General features: G+C 41.0%; 1 protein-coding gene across 2 annotated transcripts in view; it reads left to right on the top strand.

Moving 5' to 3' along the window:
* Nucleotides 1–19350, top strand: part of LOC126380682 (tenascin) — a 47348-nt gene that overhangs the window by 25774 nt on the left and 2224 nt on the right. For both annotated transcript variants that reach the window (XM_050030258.1, XM_050030248.1), the window contains exons 2-7: nt 2952–3069; nt 10765–10899; nt 11815–11952; nt 16480–16609; nt 18136–18272; nt 18439–18635. In XM_050030258.1, the coding sequence (XP_049886215.1) occupies nt 3003–3069; nt 10765–10899; nt 11815–11952; nt 16480–16609; nt 18136–18272; nt 18439–18635 (804 nt within the window). In that variant the 5' untranslated portion in view covers nt 2952–3002. The remainder of the gene's footprint in view (nt 1–2951; nt 3070–10764; nt 10900–11814; nt 11953–16479; nt 16610–18135; nt 18273–18438; nt 18636–19350) is intronic.

The raw sequence follows: 19350 nt of genomic DNA on the forward strand, positions 1-19350 counted from the left end.
CTACAAGGAAAGAGAGGAAGGGGAAGACCAAGAAGAGCTTACATGGAACAGATTAAAGAAAAGGTTAACGTCGTGTCTTATAGGGAAGCCAAGGAATTGGCCTTTGATAGACTGGAATAGAAAATGCTACACCGACAAGAGCGTGGCTCTTAAATTGATGATGATTATGATGAACCGTATGTCCGCGGTGACAGGTTACCGGTAGATGTCAGTAGGCCATCATGTTGGAAAGGAAATAACCTCAGTGAGGGGCGGGTGCCATAATCAACCAAGACTGGTCCACCCTGGCCGCAAACTAACTTCATCATTACTTGAGACTTAAACGAAAGAGGTCTTCGGGCATATAGGCGTGTAGGTTACTTTTGATATTAAATCTTTTTACAACCTTTTTTGCATAAAATCTTTTTATCAAAATATTTTTACTTTTTTTACACAATATTGTTTTTTCTATCTGTCACTGTTCTTCTGGTCCTTGGCTTTTTGGCGGGAATGGGACGGTTGCTTCATTGAATAATGTACTTATATAATTAATACGAAGTGGTGCTTTGAGGTTAATGATCGCATTAAGTTAGTCAAAAAACATTCGCGATAGTGTTATTATATCGGAATATTCAATAAATAAAGTGTATCTATCTATTTTCGCTTCGTGCCAACAAGCCGCTTCATAACTCGAAAGTTTATGCAGACTTTTGAGCTAATTCGTTTGGGGTTCGGAGTAGGAGTCTGCTCCGAGGGTGGGGGCTTAGGTTTCATAATTCATCATCATCACCTTTCACCATTTTATCATCATCAATCAAGAAAAATAATACGTAAGACATGGCTGTATGGGCATAGTTCCCTTTGCCTTGCCCTTCGGTAAAAACCAAAACGCAATGATGTTATGTATAATCAAAAAGCGTGAATGTCCCATCAATTATTAGACGTCAGAATAAATATTCTCTCACAATCATCTTGACAGACAAACCCGCGGCCAGTTACTAGTACTCTCGTGCCGGTACATTGCAGGCCGTGTGAAAGACACACAGACAGATCCATCGGAGCGAAACATTAGAGTAAACTCACCTACTATCGCTATTACACCGCAGTGCAATGGGAAATACTATTTTATTTGTAACGAGTAGTTTCTATAAGCGGTTGTAAATTACAGTTTGAGGTTTTTAAAATAGGTTTTTTGTTCTTGTGTGTTATGTTTTATGTAACAGTCTGTATTATCTAATACGTAAAACAAAAAAAAAAACGGCATCCGTAGTCCAGTGGTTGAGCGTTGTGCTCACGATCCGGAGGCCCCGGGTTCGAATCCCGGTGGGGACAAATCACAAAAATTACTTCGTAATCCCTAGTTTGATTAGGACATTACAGGTTGATCACCTGATTGTCCAAAAGTAAGATGATCCGTGAAAGCACGTTAAGCCGTTGGTCCCGGTTACTACTTACTGATAAGTGAATAATCGTTACATGAGTCATGTCAGGGGCCTCTGGCGGCTCAATAATAACCCTGACACCATAAGCTTAAGAATACTCGTATCCCAATTCAAGATGAACTAAGTACCAACACTTCACTGAGCTTTCTGTTAGGCAGACTTCCGTATCGCCGTCTATAATTGATAGGTAGGTACGTCAAAATAAAAGTCCAAAATGTATTACAAACACCCTTTACGCAAAAATATAATCAGTCTCGTAAAAAATAAATCATCATCATCATCAGCCCATTAACGTCCCCACTGCAGGGGCACGGGCCTTCCCTATGGATGGATACGCGTAGGGAGAACGGGCCTTAAACTATCACGCGGGCCCAGTGCGGATTGATGGTTATTAACGACTGCTAATGCAGCCGGGACCAACGGCTTAACGTGCCTTCCGAAGCACGGAGGAGCTCGAGATGAAAACTTTATTTTTGTGGTCACCATCCTATGACCGGCCTTGAAAGTTGCTTAACTTCAACGATCGCAGACCGAGCGCGTTTACCGCTGCGCCACCGAGCTCCTAAAAAATAAATACCGGAACATTTAAAAAAGTTTCTCCTTCGTCGTGTGGGTTGTAAGGTGGAATACCAACCTCATCAACCCTCGTTTCAGGGTTATTACTGAGCCGCCGAAGGCCCCTGACATGGCTCATGTAACGACTACATACTTACATCAGTAAGTATTAACCGGGACTACCAACTTAACGTGCACGCACGGACCATCTTGCTTTCGGACAATCAGGTGATCAGCCTGTAATGTCCTAATCAAACTAGGGATCACAAAGTGACTTTTGTGATATGTCCCCATCGGGATTCGAACCCGGGGTCTCCAGATCGTGAGCCCAACGCTCAACCACTGGGCCACGGAGGCCGAAATATGTGATAATGAAAATTATTTTACGGAAGGAAAAGAATATCTCTGTGGTGAAAGGTCACGCGTTGGTCTACGCTTCTCCTCGTCATGACACTTGAAGGGCTTGAGACCTAATGCAAAATCGATTTGAGTGGAGTAGTCCTCTACCCATACATACATTAACTCACGCCTATTTCCCACCGGGGTAAGCAGAGACTATAGAATTCCATTTGCTTCGATCCTGACACACTTCTCTTGCTTCCTCCACATTCATCCACTTTATACACGCACGCCGATTCAGAGTAGATCGTATCAAACCTTTCCCCTTCCACCTTCCTTTCGTCTTTTTCTTCCTTTTGTGCACAAAGTGTCTTATTAGAATCTAACAACAATGTCGATACCGTGTTCTAATAGATTACTAACGCCATCTAGTAGCGTGCCACATGAACTATTTTACATAGGTTAACACAATTTCAACCAGCAAATTACCTTCAAACCTCAAAACCCACCAGATCTATCACCCCCACCAGTCCCTTCATCTCGTGACTGTATTTTTCCTTAATTAATCATAGGAGATAACGTTATCTTATCTACCTTGCTGTACTATGTGATTGAGCGTAGCTTGTCTCTCCGCAGACGTGAGGGTATGCGCGCGTGACCAGGCAGAGAGGAACACATTGTGACGTCATGGGAAATTGGGAGCTCATCCTGCTGGCCATCCTTGGACTGGCCGTAGCACAGGGGCCGGAGAAACGTGAGTACTGCTTTTTTACTTTTATTCTTCTGGCCGAGTTGGATTACCGATCTCATCAACCCTGGTGCCAGGGTTATTATTGAGCCACCAAAGACCCCTGACGACTATATACATCAGTAATTACCAACCGGGACCAAAGGCTCAACGTGTCTTAGGAAGCGTACATCATCTTACCCTCGGACAATCAGGTGATCAGCCTGTAATGTCCTAACCAGAGATCAGAAAGTGATTTTTGTGATGTGTTCTCCCGGGATTGGAACCCGGGACCTCCGGATCGTGAGCCCAACATAACCGCTGGACCATAGCGGCCGTTACAGGTTAGGTAAGCGGACCCTGTGATAACAGGATAACGCTAGGACGATGATGACTCGTATCATTTTATGCGATCCTGATATATGTGTTCTAATCTAATCTAGCCTACAAGAACCCACTGCTGGGCAATGGCCTCCCCTTCCTCTTTCCATTTTTCGCGGTCCCGTGTACTCCGGCCAGTCGCTCCGGCAAGCGTCCAAGTCGTCACGCCATCTCTTTCGAGGTCTACCACGACGCCTGTACCAGTCATGACGCACCCAATGTGTGACGATCCGTGCCCACCACTCAGGGTACATGCGACAAACATGTCCGGCCCAATCCCATTTGAGTTTGGCGGGTTTTCGTCCAACATCAGCGATTCCCGTTTTTGAACGCAGTCTTGTGTTTCGGACTCGATCAATTCGGTATTTCGGTATATATGTTACAAAAATAAAATTATTCTAAGCCGTTTCCATATTATCATAGTATTAGACAACATATAAATAATATAAGAGAATGGTGCAAATTACACCGAAATCTTCAAGCATTGAAGAACCTGTCAATCTCTATCAAGTCAATAAAAACTAACACCAAAAACTATCGTTGAGCAATTGATTATATCCAATGACTCTTCATTTCAGAGCTAACTTTCTGATGAACAACAAAATGCAACGAAAATGATACAGTAATAGCTTTTGTAATAAAAAAAACTGTAACAAAAGACGGTCTGTCACGAACATTCATCATTATTTTGATGTTCAAGCGCTGGTGCGTCTGTAAGCGATATGGCGTGTAGTTTCGTAAATTGGTTAGTACGAGTATCATAAGTCAAAGACAAAATTATGAAATTCTGATTACTAACATTACTACACACATACACACACACACACACACACACACACACACGGACTCAAACACACACGTATTATGTTTAATTTACCTAAGTTTTACTTTAAGACAAAATTGTGTACTTAAATCAAATTGTACTGGTTGCGTTGGAAGAGCGAGGCATTCCCATCACATGCGTCATCTGACTACTTTTAGGGAAGCCCCTGTAACTTGTTTGTTATAGATTTACAGAAATAAAACCTTTTTTTTGTTTTTTTTTTTTTTAATAAAGATATGTCTAAAATGGACGATAAACTTTTTCGTTTTTCCATTTGACTTATTTGACTTATTTCGTGTGGGTGCTTAGTTCATCTTGCGATGGATGTACCTCTGACTACCCCAGATGGGATAGAGTCGTGAGCTTATGTGTTATTTGACTTATTCCACCATCACCATCATCAGCCCATTAACGTCCCCACTGCTGGGGCACGGGCCTTCCCTATGGATGGATAGGGAGATCGGGCCTTAAACCATCACGCTGGCCCAGTGTGGATTGATGGTTAGTAACGACTGCTAATGCAGCCGGGACCAACGGCTTAACGTGCTTTCCGAAGCACGGAGGAGCTCGAGATGAAAACTTTTTTTTTGTGGTCACCCATCCTATGACCGGCCTTAGCGAAAGTTGCTTTACTTCAACAATCGCAGACCGAGCGCGTTTACCGCTGCGCCACCGAGCTCCTCAACTTTGACTTATTCATTGATAATTAATTAAGAAAAACGTAACAATAAATCCGACGTTTTATCACGTTTTTCTATGACGTCACATTCTGCTATGATCTCGTGTTTTGTGGTTTAGTAAAAAGTAACTGATTTGACTAGTTGGAAACTATTTTAAAACTTTACTTCTAGCTCTGCCCATCCCATTAAGGGACGTATGTTTATGTATGTATATATGTTACTATTACAAAGGAATAACAAACGACCTGTCTCTTACGAACGTAAGCGACTAAAGTAAGACTCATAGGGGGTGAGGTCCGGCGCCCGATACGTATTGGTGGGGGGCGGAGACGTATCGTTTTTACGTATCTTTATTCTATGATAATGGCTAAACTCGTATATCGTATTACTATGAAGCGATGGGCTGGTAATCTTCCATACTACCACATTTTTTATTTTCAATAAAACGCTACTCGCTGCCAATCGACCACATTCCATAACTCATCTATGTAGGCTACTCTATGTTCCCACGCGTCTCTGTTAAACATTACTCTGTACAAAATTACATCGCCTTCCCATTTCCGTAGACTTTATTGTTTCTATCATCAATTAAACGATGAAAGGTTAGATTTATGACATGTCTTTGTCTAGTAGCTTTCTATGTCCATGGTGAAATGCAATTGATGTAGAGCCTTAAACATTCCAATTTGATTTCTAAATTTAAAATTATATAATCTGGTTCATGGACATAATGATGATATATCAACGTAATCTCAATTTTCTTTCATTTCCATCCGGGCAAAAAAATAATATTTGGAAGCTTGTCTATTGCGAGGTTTTGTTACCAAATAATGCGACGATAATTTACGTGTAATACAATTCAAATTCAAAATTCGATGATATCTACATTCACTAACATAATTAAAGCACGTAACATAGTAACATAGTTACTTAGTTACATTTTGAATCGTCATTTTTTAAATAACGAACGTCTCATCCGCCTAAAACTACTTTGTTTTTTCAATGAATAAAGTCTTTTTGGTGTGTTTTCCTTGGGTAGCTAGGCTTATTAACCGAAATATTGAAGATAGAGCAACTAAAGCATCAGCTTCTGACAACCTGCACGATTTGGTCGTACAGTTACCGGAAACCAATCCAAATTGAGGTCACACCTTGTGTGCTGGTGAGTTATTCAATAAAACCTCTTTACACAAACAATACAAACCTGTTAAGTTAATTGGATTACAACGGAGAAAGTGGTGCGAGGAACTGGGTTTAAAAATGAGTTTAATATTTGTACCTATCGTTGTAGGTATGTTTTTTTTTTTTTTGACGTGACTTATTGTAATTTTGACAAAATTGTAGGTATGTACATCAGTTTATTAACATAGGAAACATTCTACAAACATACGAGGTTTTACACGACAGCTTTTTGGATAGGAAAGAAATCGAAAAAGAAAGTTAACCAGCAAGAGGGTGCATCATCATCATCATCAGCCCATTAACGTCCTCACTGCTGGGGCACGGGCCTTCCCTATGGATGGATAGGGAGATCGGGCCTTAAACCATCACGCGGGCCCAGTGCGGATTGATGGTTGTTAACAACTGCTAATGCAGCCGGGACCAACGGCTTAACGTGCCTTCCGAAGCACGGAGGAGCTCGAGATGAAAACTTTTTTTTGTGGTCACTCATCCTATGACCGGCCTTTGCGAAAGTTGCTTAACTTTAACAATCGCAGACCGAGCGCGTTTACCGCTGCGCCACCGAGCTCCTGCCAAGAGGTGCATCTCTCTCTCTCAATTTAAGAGCTGCGCTCTTGTCGGTGGAGTAACCGCCATTCCTCTCTTCTTCCCGCCAAAACCTTCACCTCCCGATACGACACGACCTACACCTTCTCTTTTATTTGTTTCATAAATGTTACCCTAGGTCTACCCCTTCCTCTCTTCCTTTCAATTTTTCCTTCTATAATGTTTGTTATAAATGAATCGTGTCGTATCAGGTGGCCAATCATATTTCCTCTCCGGTTCTCTATAGTCTTCAATATGGTTCTCTTTTCTTCAACTCTTTTCAGCACTTTTTCATTTGACACCATTTCCAGCTTACAGCAAGCAAGAGGTGCATATGGCTCTAAAAATGTTTAACACAATAAGAAAGACAAATGAACTGAATCTTCCGAACAATGACACGTAATAATCAAATGCTATCAGCCAGTATAGAGCACTCCAATTTGTAAGCATTGTTCCCGGTGAGCCTATAATGCCAAGTCATACTGTTGCATCACATAGTTCGTGCGCGGAAGGCATATTAAGCCGTTGGTCCCGGTTACTACTTACTTAACAGGGTTGATGAGGTTGGTAATCCACTTAACAACCCACACGATAGAAAATGATGTAAGTCTTTCTTAAATTAGCTTTACTTAATAACATCATCGCGCAAAAATGCAAAACGAATCGCCTAATATTTTAAGAGAATCGCTCGTTTATTTCACCGACAACCACTTCAGTGTACAATGATGTAAATGGACGCGCATTATTTCCAGCATTATAAGTAAGGCGGCAATGAATGGTAAATGTACCTTTTCGCCACAACAATGGAAACTGAAAACTCAATAATAGAAGAACAATACAAGTTAATGATGTAATTCACGGGCGTATCAAGTGATTGTTTCGTAGAAAACCAGATAAATGTACACGATTTGTTTATAACCACTTTTCTCGAACGTTCACAATTTTTATGGCACGGCAGTGCACTGTGTTACGGCGAAGTTAGTTTTTTGGACTACATCGTTCAAGGTTATAACAAATTATGCGCTTGAAAACCTTGGGGGTTAAAATGGCCACAGCAATTCATCTAAGAAAGCAATATTGCAATTTGACAATTGCGCATATAAAAGTAAATGCGCAATGCAACTGTCAAACAGCAATATTGCTTTCTTAGATGAATTGCTTCGATGTGGCCATTTTAACCCCGCTTATGTTATTATTAAAATATATGATATTTATTTTTATATTATAATCACTATAAGTGAAATATTTATTTATTTAAGTACATCTTAAAAAACAAAATAATATACAATCTATCTATCTAATCTAAATAATAAATGGAATTGTTATATTTACTATACGGGTAAACTTTCAACTTTAAAATAACTCAGTTTAGTTTTTTGTATTACAAATTGTATAATTCCATAGAGGTTGCATGAATTATCTGTGGAAACTCTTTTGTTGTTAAGCTACTTATATGTTCTTATTTAAATCTGTTATAAAATACAACTGTTTGTTTCCCAAATAAACTTCTCTTCTTCTTATCGTGTGGGTTGTGAGGTGGAATACCAACCTCATCAACCCAACCCAAATAAACTAAAATAATAAAAAAAAACCCACGATTTAACGGCGCCTGTGGTCCAGTGGTTGAGCGTTAGGCTCACAATCCGGGGACATATCACAAAAATCACTTCGTGATCCCTAGTTTGGTTCATCATCATCAGCCGTATGACGCCCACTGCTGGGCATAGGCCTCCCCCAAGGATCTCCACGACGATCGGTTAACAGTCTATATTATCTAATACGTAAAATAAAACAAACAGCATCCGTAGTCCAGTGGTTGAGCGTTGTGCTCACGATCCGGAGGCCCCGGGTTCGAATCCCGGTGGGGACAAATCACAAAAATTACTTCGTAATCCCTAGTTTGAATAGGACATTACAGGCTGATCACCCGATTGTCCAAAAAGTAACATGATCCGTGCTTCGGAAGGCACTTTAAGCCGTTGGTCCCGGTAACTACTTACTAATGTAAGTAGTCGTTAATATCGATCACCAGCCACTCGCAAAGAAGAAGAAGAAGAGTAGTCGTTACAGGAGTCATGTCAGGGGCTTTGGTGGCTCAATTGTAACCCTGACAGCAGGGTTAATGGGGTTGGTAATTCACCTCACAACCCACACGATAGAAGAATAATAAAATTTCAATTTTCAAGTTTATTTATAGACTGCCTGTACATGTAGAATGTAAATTAAAAGTTTTAAACACAATAAGCTCACGACTCCAACCCGCAGTGGAGCAGCGTGGTGGAGTATGCTCCATGGCTCCTCCGGTTGATTGAGGGGAGGCCCTTGCCCAGCAGTGGGACGTATATAGGTTATTTATGATATGATGAAGCTCACGACTACATCCTAATTGCGATAGACAAAAGTACATCCATCGCAAGGTGAACTAAGTACCCATACCTCACTGAGCTTTCTGTTAGAACAACGTCATAGAATAAACAAAGGTTGAGTAGAGGTTGTTTGTATAACAAACATAGAATAAGGAATAATACTACGTATAGAACGGCAACTCTCCGCTCCCCACCAGCGGCTGAGCTAGGTTTACCGCACCCCCCCTCGAACATAGTTTAGACTTGAATCTTATGGCGTCAGACGTCACACACACAGATGCGCGTGTACGATAACGTCAATGTGTGGTGTCTGTGTAAAACGAGGTTGTTTGTATGAAGTGTCCGGGGTGTGCTACCGCGGTAGATGACCGCCATCTGTAGTGTTTTTAGTGAACGTAGCCTGCAAATTTCCTCAAAAGCACTGCTCCAAGTCTATAACAAAATAACCGGCCTTCACAAAGTTCACGATTCGCTACAGCGCGCCGAATCGATTCAGTTCCGTGATCGATTGCTTCGAACCAGTTGTGGTCCAATCCGGATCGTATCGGATAACGGTCCAGATCATTACGTTTTGAACATAACGTCATAGACGCGGAAACACCGCGCGAAACGTAAACGTAACGCGACCGTATAATTTTTCTTAGCGACTTAACACATTCACTATTTTTAACCGAAAATTAGATATCGACCCCTCACGTGTAAAGTTACTTTTCGGTAAACACATTGGAATTTATGTATGTATGTTTTTTCTTGCCATAGTATGTCTAACAATTGACTTTTCCCAGAAATTTAGGGCTACCAAATCCTAAAAGATTTCACTTGATCTTCTCAATTTCATCAACCCTGGTGCCAGGGTTATTATTGAGCCACCAAAGGCCCCTGATGTGACTCATGTAGCGACTACGTACTTACATCTGTAAGTATTAACCGACACCAACGGCAACGTGCCTTCCGAAGCACGGAACATCTTAATTTCGGACAAACGGGTAATCATCCCGCAATGTCTTAACCAAACTAGGGCCCTCAAAGTGATTTTTGTGACCACCGAGATTTGAACCCGTGACCTCCGGATCGTGAATTCAACACTCAACCACTGGACCGTGGAGGTTGTAGATCTAATTATGAGGCAGCGTATAAATACGTGACCGTTAAATACTTGGAAATAATTGGTGTCTTTTTTGCTTTCACAATAAAATTTACGCTACGTTAAGACGCATTTCTGTACCTATAAAAAAAAATATAGCAGTTTAAATCATATCATAGGTAATCCACCCCACTAAGTATTACGACCTTGATCTTATGTTTGAAGTTCATCTCCCTAGCATTATCCCGTTTTCCACAGGGTCCGCTTAGCGAACCTGAACATTTGACAGGTCCGGTTTTTTACAGAAGCGACTGCTTGTCTGATCTTCCAACCCGCGAAGGGAAAACCAGCCCAATACAAGTTAGGTCACATACCTCCGAAATGCCTTTCTCGGGAATGTGGGTCTCCTCACGATGTTTTCCTTCACCTCTGACCACGTGATAATAATTTATGATACAAACATGAATTCGAAAACAAATTCGACAATCATTGGTTTAGGCTGGATTCGAACCGGCGTCCTTAAAGTGAGAGGCAGCGTTCTACCAACTGGGCTCTACGGCTGTTTAATCTTCTCACTAAATATGTGTGGTTGTTACAATGAAACCCATCGATTTGTTCCAGGGCGCACGGGCAACATCTGCCATGTGGATATGGATTGCCCGGACAACGCGTTCTGTAGGCAGAGCAGCTACTGCGTCTGCAAGGATGGCTTCGTCTACGCTACTGTCAACAGCACGCACAAGGGCTGTTTGAAAGGTAACTATCACAGAGCTTAATTATTTCAAATATTCTTCCTCTCAGACGACGCCCTGAGCCGAGGTTCGCGCCCAACTGGGCACCCTCAGGCCTGTTGTCTTAAATATTGTACCGGGTGAGAGCCCTCAGCGCTCCCCGTTTGTCCGGCCAAGTAGTTAATGCCATCTGCGGCAAATCTACAATAAGTCACGTCACAAAAGAAAACCGTATATGTTATGTATCAAACATCCAATTTATTGTAGTTACTTAAGATCCCTTTACGCACTTGGCAATGGAAAATTGCCTCCCGCGAAACGGAATCCAGGTGAAGACATATCACAAAAATCACTATGTGATCCCTATGATAAGATCTACACGCATATAGTTTATACACAAACGTGCGTCATAGTAACAAGGAACACTTTTATTACAATAATATTGATATAAAGATTAACAGACACGATCTTGCAATATTTTCACGCAGGTTGTTTTCCATTCTTCTTCTATCGTGTGGGTTGTCGGGTGAATTACCAACCTCATCAACCTTAGTGTCAGGGTTATTATTGATCCGCCAAAGGCCCCTGACATGGCTCATGTAACGACTACTTACTTACATATACGTCAGTAAGTAGTAACCGGGACCAACGGCTTGACGTGCCTTTCGAAGCACGGGTCATCTTACTTTTTGAACAATCAGGTGATCAACCTGTAATGTCCTAACCAAACTAGGGATCACAAAGTGAATTTTGTGATTTGTCCCCACCGGGATTCGAACCCAGGACCTCCAGATCGTGAGCCCAACGTTAGGAAGTCTTAACTTAGCGCATAATAAGTACCTACATCCTCCTACACTTTCCTCATTATTGTGAACAAAACTTTATCATTTATTGTAAAGTGACTAGCATCGTCTTATAGTTTAATATTTTAACATTCCAGAGGCTAAGATTGGCGAGGAGTGCGTGCAGCACATCCAGTGTCACTCAACTATGGGTGTGCACTCCGAGTGCGCGGGCGGCATCTGCGCATGTACCGCCACTGCGCACTTGGAGGATGACCGCTGTTATGAAACTGCTGGTAAGTGAGTAACCGGTGTATCAATTTATTTATTTATTTATTTATTTATTTATTTATCAATTACATCATCCTAAAGCACACCCATATTGTCTATGTAACGAAAGATTGACCATATACAGAATGTTGTAACGGATACTGAGAGGAATGATTCAGACCACAGATATTAGAAAATATCAACTCAACAACAAACTACTAACAACAACAACTCAGAATCATGGTCTGAATCTCCGGAGATATTCTTAGAAAAGGATTAGTATGATCTACTCTAAACCAGCGGGCGTGTATGAAACGATTGCTGAATGTGGAGGGAGCAAGAGAAGTGTGTCAGGATCGAAGCGAATGGAATTCAATAGTCTCTGTTTACCCTGGTGGGAAATAGGCGTGAGTTTATGTATGTATGTATATAATAGTTAGAATCTAATTATCCTCTCCCCCTCCGGATTCTGAGCAGTTCAGACGTGTAAAAAGTTGGCTCCTTGTTATTTAAAATTACAATTTTCTTTTTGTTATTTTCTCTTGACCATGACTTTCTGGTGGCGGAGGCCTGGAGTCCTAAAACACAGGGTATCCTAGTTTAGGCTCCAGCCTCTACAAATTTTGTAGAGGAAATAAAGATTTTACTTACTTATTTACTTACGTAAATAGTTCTTCCATGAATAAACTTTTAAGACAAAAAAACTCTGATATGCAAAACGGTGGCTAGAACTTGTGCTCTTTAGGAAAACATAAATACTTATAAAAGAAAAAGAAATGTATACATTACATCATCTTGAGTCTTATCCGTCATGGTGACGATAGCGAGGCTCATGTTGACTCTGAATATCACTGACATCGTCACGAATACTGAGGGGGATGATTCAGATCATAATTCTGAGTTGATATCAAGTGGAAATTCCTGTCGGAAAATTCATGTAAGTAAGTGATTTTGATATAATATTACGGAAAATTTCCCCTCAGAATCATGGTCTGAATCTCCCCTTAAAGTTTTCGTTACGATGTCACTAACACCCTGTATAAGCAATTATCTTACGTATTGCCACAGAGCAGAACGTGTCTGTGATAACACATCTCAAAGCACAACAGATAAGATAAGAAACTGTGTGATTATCATAAATTTATTTTATCATTATCAATGTTAACATGTTAATGTCTTCTTTACACATGCCCTTAGTAGTTTCGCAATACTTAGTAGGTTTTTACAATAAAATACTAGATAATATTTTGAATTTGACAGAAAATAGAGTACTTATAGAGTATTTATTATATTACCTTTAGTTTTAATTTTAGGTATTTATTTCTTTATTGCACCATCCCGCGCCCAAGTTTGTTTGTAAATGTTTGTTTCCTTTTGGTGGTTGCCTGGAAGAAATTGCTCTAGATCAATAAGGCCGCCCAAATTGTACTGTATTCATGTGTTATGTCTGATTGTTGTAATTTAGTTCTGTGTAATAAAGTATATTTGATTTGATTTGAAAATAAATGTAAAGCCCACGTGAAGCTTACCAATGAAACCAAACAGACAAAAACTCCGAGGTTTTTTAAACAGAGTACTCCACAATATGTACTCAACTAACACCATGCTATGCAATATTGACATAACATACTTGCTAAGGTAACTCCCGATTATTGTGACACTTACGTCAATGCGTCATCTGATCAAATATGGAGTGTAAACACCTCCATAAACGGATTCTGTCTGCAATGAGGCCTTGCTAGCAGCCTGATTCGTGAAACAAGCTCCTACATAAAACGTGGCTGATTTTTCTAACTGACGTATCAATAATTTTTTGCTAATGCCGTTTGGTTGTGTCTTATTGACAATCGTCATCATCATCATCAGCCCATTAACGTCCCCACTGCTGGGGCACGGGCCTTCCCTATGGATGGATAGGGAGATCGGGCCTTAAACCATCACGCGGGCCCAGTGCGGATTGATGGTTATTAACGACTGCTAATGCATCCGGGACCAACGGCTTAACGTGCCTTCCGAAGCACGGAGGAGCTCGAGATGAAAACTTTTTTTTTTGTGGTCACCCATCCTATGACCGGCCTTTGCGAAAGTTTCTTGATTGACAATAGTAAAAGATGCAAATCAGTTTCGTGACATCAGCGACAAATGTGATACACACATAATAGTAGGTAGCTCAAAAAAAAATATCGAAAATTAAAAAAAAAATATTATGACAAAAGGTTATAAATGATAAACCCTATATAAAGCAAAAAATAAGTTATCCCACATACCTATGCTTGCAAGCAAACTGAGCGTGTAACATTTCTATCACACTTAACAAACGACCTGATGACCTTGAAGACCTGAACCGATTTCCACCAAACATAGCTAAGAACACTCTCGACTGATATAAGTACCTTTCAAACAAAAAAAAAACCGCATTAAAATCGGATCATCCGTTTGGAAGCTACGATGCCACAGACAGACACATACACATTTACACACACTCAGACACGTCAAAGTTATAACACCCCGTCGTTTTTGCGTCGGGGGTTAAAAAGGTAGCAAGGGATCGCGACTTGTGGAAAAACATAGGGAGGCCTTTGCCCACTAGTGAGATCAAGTGGGCTGGTAATGATAATAAGCTATTCTAGAAAATATTAAACGTAGTTTTCAGATATCGATATATTTTTCATAAGGAAACTGTTAGGTAATAATCTGAATTAACACTTTCAAGAAAATTTTAAGATAATTTACTAACATAGTTCTTAAGTTTGTTACTAAACAAATGGATCTAGTTGTTCGATATTAAAATTTTTTTTTTTCAAGGACAGAACGTCTAATGAAGTTTCGATCCCAACATACATACATACATAAACTCACGCCCGTAATCCCTAATGGGGTGGGCAGAGCCACAAGTAATCAAAGACAACTTGCAGCTACTGTTGATACGAACTCCAAAGATGGATATGATGAACCTTATGGTGATAAGGGATCAGCCTATCGCCCATAACATTAGTCCATCATGTTAGAGGACACAATCCCTCTGTCGGTTTCGGTTTTCGATCCCAAGGTGTCATATTACCTATTATGAACCATCAATGATTCATGATCTCTGTCCGTGAAAGGGTTAAAACGTTCACTGTGTATGATCCACATTATGAGGCACTAAATTTGTAACTCATACGGACATTACAGGCTGATCACCTGATTGTCCAAAAATTAAGATGACCCGTGCTTCGGAAGGCACGTTAAGCCGTTGGTCCCGGTTACTACTTACTGATGTAAGTAAGTAGTCGTTACATGAGCCATGTCAGAAGCCTTTGGCGGCTCAATAGTAACCCTGATATCAGGGTTGATGAGGTTGGTAATTCACTTTACAACCCACACGATAGAAGAAGAAGATAGAACTAACGTAAATAATAAAATATAAGCACTTACTGCCTTCCTTGGTGGAGATACGAGCGAAAGACACTTGTTTTGGAAATTTCTACACTCACTCACTATCACTTCACGATACATACAGGATCACACATATAGGATCTTTGCCTGGTATTAATCTTCTACGGTAAAATTGAATTATTTACTTTCCCGACGTTTCGGTCACCCTACATCGACCGTGGTCACGGAATGACTGGGAAGGCGAACAATTATTACTATAAAAATGTTGTGTAAACTACCCTCATTTCACTCTTATGATAATAATAGGGTAGTTTCCAATTAGTCACATCAATTACTTTTTATTAAACGACAAAACACGAAAATACTATGTAGTATGAAAAGCAACATTTACATAGGTATCTACTTAAAGCAATTCAACTAAAAAAGCCGCATTTAAATTTTACATTTGCGCATAAAAAAATAAGTGCGCAACGTCGTCAAATGTCAAATAGCAGTAAGTATTGCTTTTATAGACGAATATGGTAGTTTCCAACTACTCAAATCAGTTACTTTTTACTAAACGTCAAAACACGAATTTACTATGGAATCTGTATGAAAAATCAACCTGTGACGTCATAGAAAAACGTGACAAAATGTCGCAGTTATTATTACATTTTTCTTTATTAAAATTCATTAAATAAGTTAAATAGAAAAAAATAAAACGTTATTGTCAACTTTAGATCTCTCTTTATTTATTAGTAATTTGAATTTCATAATTTATTGTTCATAATCACTTTGTATGATTGTCTTTTGTTTGGTAAGGACTTTCAGGCTTGAATCACCTGATAGTCCGAAAAAGTAAGATGATTCCGTGCTTTGGAGTGCACGTTAAGCCGTTGGTCATGGCTATTAGCCGTAAAAACACCTCCACCAACCCGCATTGGAGCAGCGTAGTGGAGTATGCTCCATACCCCCTCCGGTTGATTGAGGGGAGGCCTGTGCTCAACAGTGGGTTACTGATGTAAGTAAGTAGTCGTTACATGAGCCATGTCAGGGGCCTTTGGCGGTTCAATAATAACCCTAACACCAGGCTTGATGAGCTTGGTAATTTACCTCTCAACCCACACGATAGAAGAAGAACAGTGGGACGTATATAGGCTGTTTATGTTATGTGTCAATCAATTTCTTTTTTCCAGTGATCGGCGAGAGATGCGTGGTGGATCAGAACTGCTACCTTGGAGAACAGACCTCGGAGAGACAAGCCTTCTGCGTCAGGGGATATTGTACCTGCCAGCTACAGTTCAGTCCTAGGGACAATGGGACCAGGTAAGATGCCTTGATCATATTTGAACTCACATAGTTATCCGATTTGTCAGCCTGCAATTCCTCGTTGCATTGATTTAACTTATCGTAATTTTTGACATTTGAAGCGAGAGAATAACCTACTAGTTATAAAACATACACATACATAGGTAAGCTCACGCCTATAACCGTTGGGGTAGGGAAGACAATGTCACTTACCACGATCCTGACAAACTTTTGCTTTTTCCACTCTCGTCAAAGATTTCATGCATTCTCGCCGGTCTAGAGTACTCTTGACATGGGTGGATCCAAGGGGGGGAGGGGAGAGGTGGGGGGGGGTATAATAATATTTATTTTCAGACATTACAATGGTGCCAATTCCTGTAAATACCATCTAATTTTATTTTAAGTTATAGCTGTCATTTTCTTATCCGCCGAAAAGGAAAGGGACGGGCAATCGACAAGCACACAATTTATGGAACACATGTCAATTTTAAGCACAAATCTAAAACAACCGTCTAAAAATTTTACATTGGCCAATAACCCGACAGAATTATGTTGACAGCACACGTCAAACGGTATGCATACCAGCGAGATACCTTTTTAATTCGCCCGGGTTATTCATTCATTTACTCATTCTTCCTAAAATTAAGAGCTGTGAATCATCCGTCCCTTTCCTTTTCGACGGATATGAAAATGACGGATATACTGCAGGAATCGGGGCCATTATTATTCTATTTTTAAAATTATGACCAACCCCCCCCCCCCCCCGGCCCCTCGCCTCTCCCTCCTGAGCGATAAGTTGGTCGTGTGTGGCTACTGCACTTTTATCTAATTCTCTACGGACATAGGTTTTTTTGCGTCCTGGTAACCCCCCCGTAATGACGTAAAAGCTGGATCCGGACTCTTGACCTGATGTTTCTTTAAAACATATCTGATCTGATCATGACAAAACATTACCTAAATATATCCGTAAACTGGAGACCATGATCAATGAATCTGTTCAACTTCGTGCTAAATGAAGCGCAATGAACCAAAATCAATTTACGATAAAAAAACTGCCGTTAGTTATCTTTAAAAAAAAAAGAATAAAACGAGTTTTCGATTTAGAAATTGCAAAGGTATTAACAGAATGATGATGATGATGATGTCCTCCCAGACGTATCCGTCGACGGCGACACCCTTAGCTAGTGTTAGCCTGGGCTCTTGCATGGGCACGGGCGTGACTAGCAAAACCAAATTTAGTTTTGAAAGTCCTGTTGCAAGAAGCACAATAGAGAGTCCCATTTGAGTTATAAGTGTAGTGGTAGGAGGGCTTGGGTCGAGTTTTTCGGATCTGGCGTTTGGCGTCAAGATCTTCAAGACGGGTAACAGAATACAGAGTGGCCCAAAGGCACATCCTGGACAATCCATAAAAAATCTCGTTCTTACCAAGTGCTGCCCAACGTGTATGTAAGGCCTCAAACTGGAACAACCACAAGGATTTTACGAGACGCATTGTGTCCTTTTTGGAAGATTTTCTTTCTTAATCATTCTTTTAACAATTCCAGGTGTGTTCGTGACGCGACTCTGGGTGAGGCTTGCGAAGACCAGTTACAATGCGCGGGACCCGGGCTCGAGTGCCGAGGCACCTGCCACTGCAGGGACAACTGGGTGGCGCACAACGAGAGCAACGCTTGTGTTGAATGTGAGTTGGATACGTCCCACTGCTGGGACCAGAGTCCCACAGAGAGAGAGTCTAAGAAAAAGGGACACGGGGGGTGAGGGGGTGAGAGGGGGGGGGGGGGGGGTAGAGAGTGTGAGTCTATTTATAAATATTCAAATTTAATACAGGTTTCCTTCTCTATCCACAGCTGTAAAAGCCTTAGGCGACCCGTGTGAGTACGACGTGCAATGCGATGCGTTTGCCGGCTCGTCCGATGCCCGGGCCCCAGGGATGTCTCTATGCCTCGCTGGAGTATGCACCTGTGCTTACAACGCCAGAGCTGCTGGCAACCCTCAGAGGTGCTGGCCTCGCAAGCGACCTGGTGAACTGTGCTCTAGAGATGAGGTCAGTGTAACATAACAAAACAGCCTATATACGCTACACTGCTGGGCACAGGCCTCCCCTCAATCAACCGGAGAGGGTATGGAGCATACTCCACCACGCTGCTTCAGTGCGGGTTGGTGGAAGTGTTTTTACGGCTAATAGCCGGGAGCAACGGCTTAACGTGCCCTGCGAAGCATGGAATCATCTTACTTTTTCGGACAATCAGGTGATTCAAGCCTGAAAAGTCCTTACCAAACAAACGACAGTCTCACAAAAAAAAGTGATAGTGATAGTGGTTAAAGCGTTAAGCTCACGATCTGGAGGTCCGGGTTCGATTCCCGATAGGGACATTGTCGAAATCACTTTGTGATCAGTGTAAAGGGAATGAAAAATCTGATTCTCCTGTTGAAACGGGACGAGCGCATTAAACATGGCACCATCAGATCTTCGGGGCCGTTGGTCCCAGTTACTACTTCCTGATGGAAGTACGTAGGCCTTTAGCGGCTCAATAATAACCCTGACACCAAGGTTGATGAGGTTGGTAATCTACCTCATAACCGACACGATAGAAGATCGAGTCTTCATTCTATGAACACTTTTTTGATTTGTGAGATCTGTGTGTATATTGTTCTTTTTCAATTTGTTTACGCTTCTTTTTTTCTCTTCACTATACACACTGGGCACCCCAATCAGAACACTACACGAAAATTACATTCTTACCTTTTTTTTTGGTGTG

This window comes from Pectinophora gossypiella, chromosome 3 (assembly GCF_024362695.1).
Source record: "Pectinophora gossypiella chromosome 3, ilPecGoss1.1, whole genome shotgun sequence".
NCBI classification, from domain to species: Eukaryota; Metazoa; Arthropoda; class Insecta; order Lepidoptera; family Gelechiidae; genus Pectinophora; species Pectinophora gossypiella.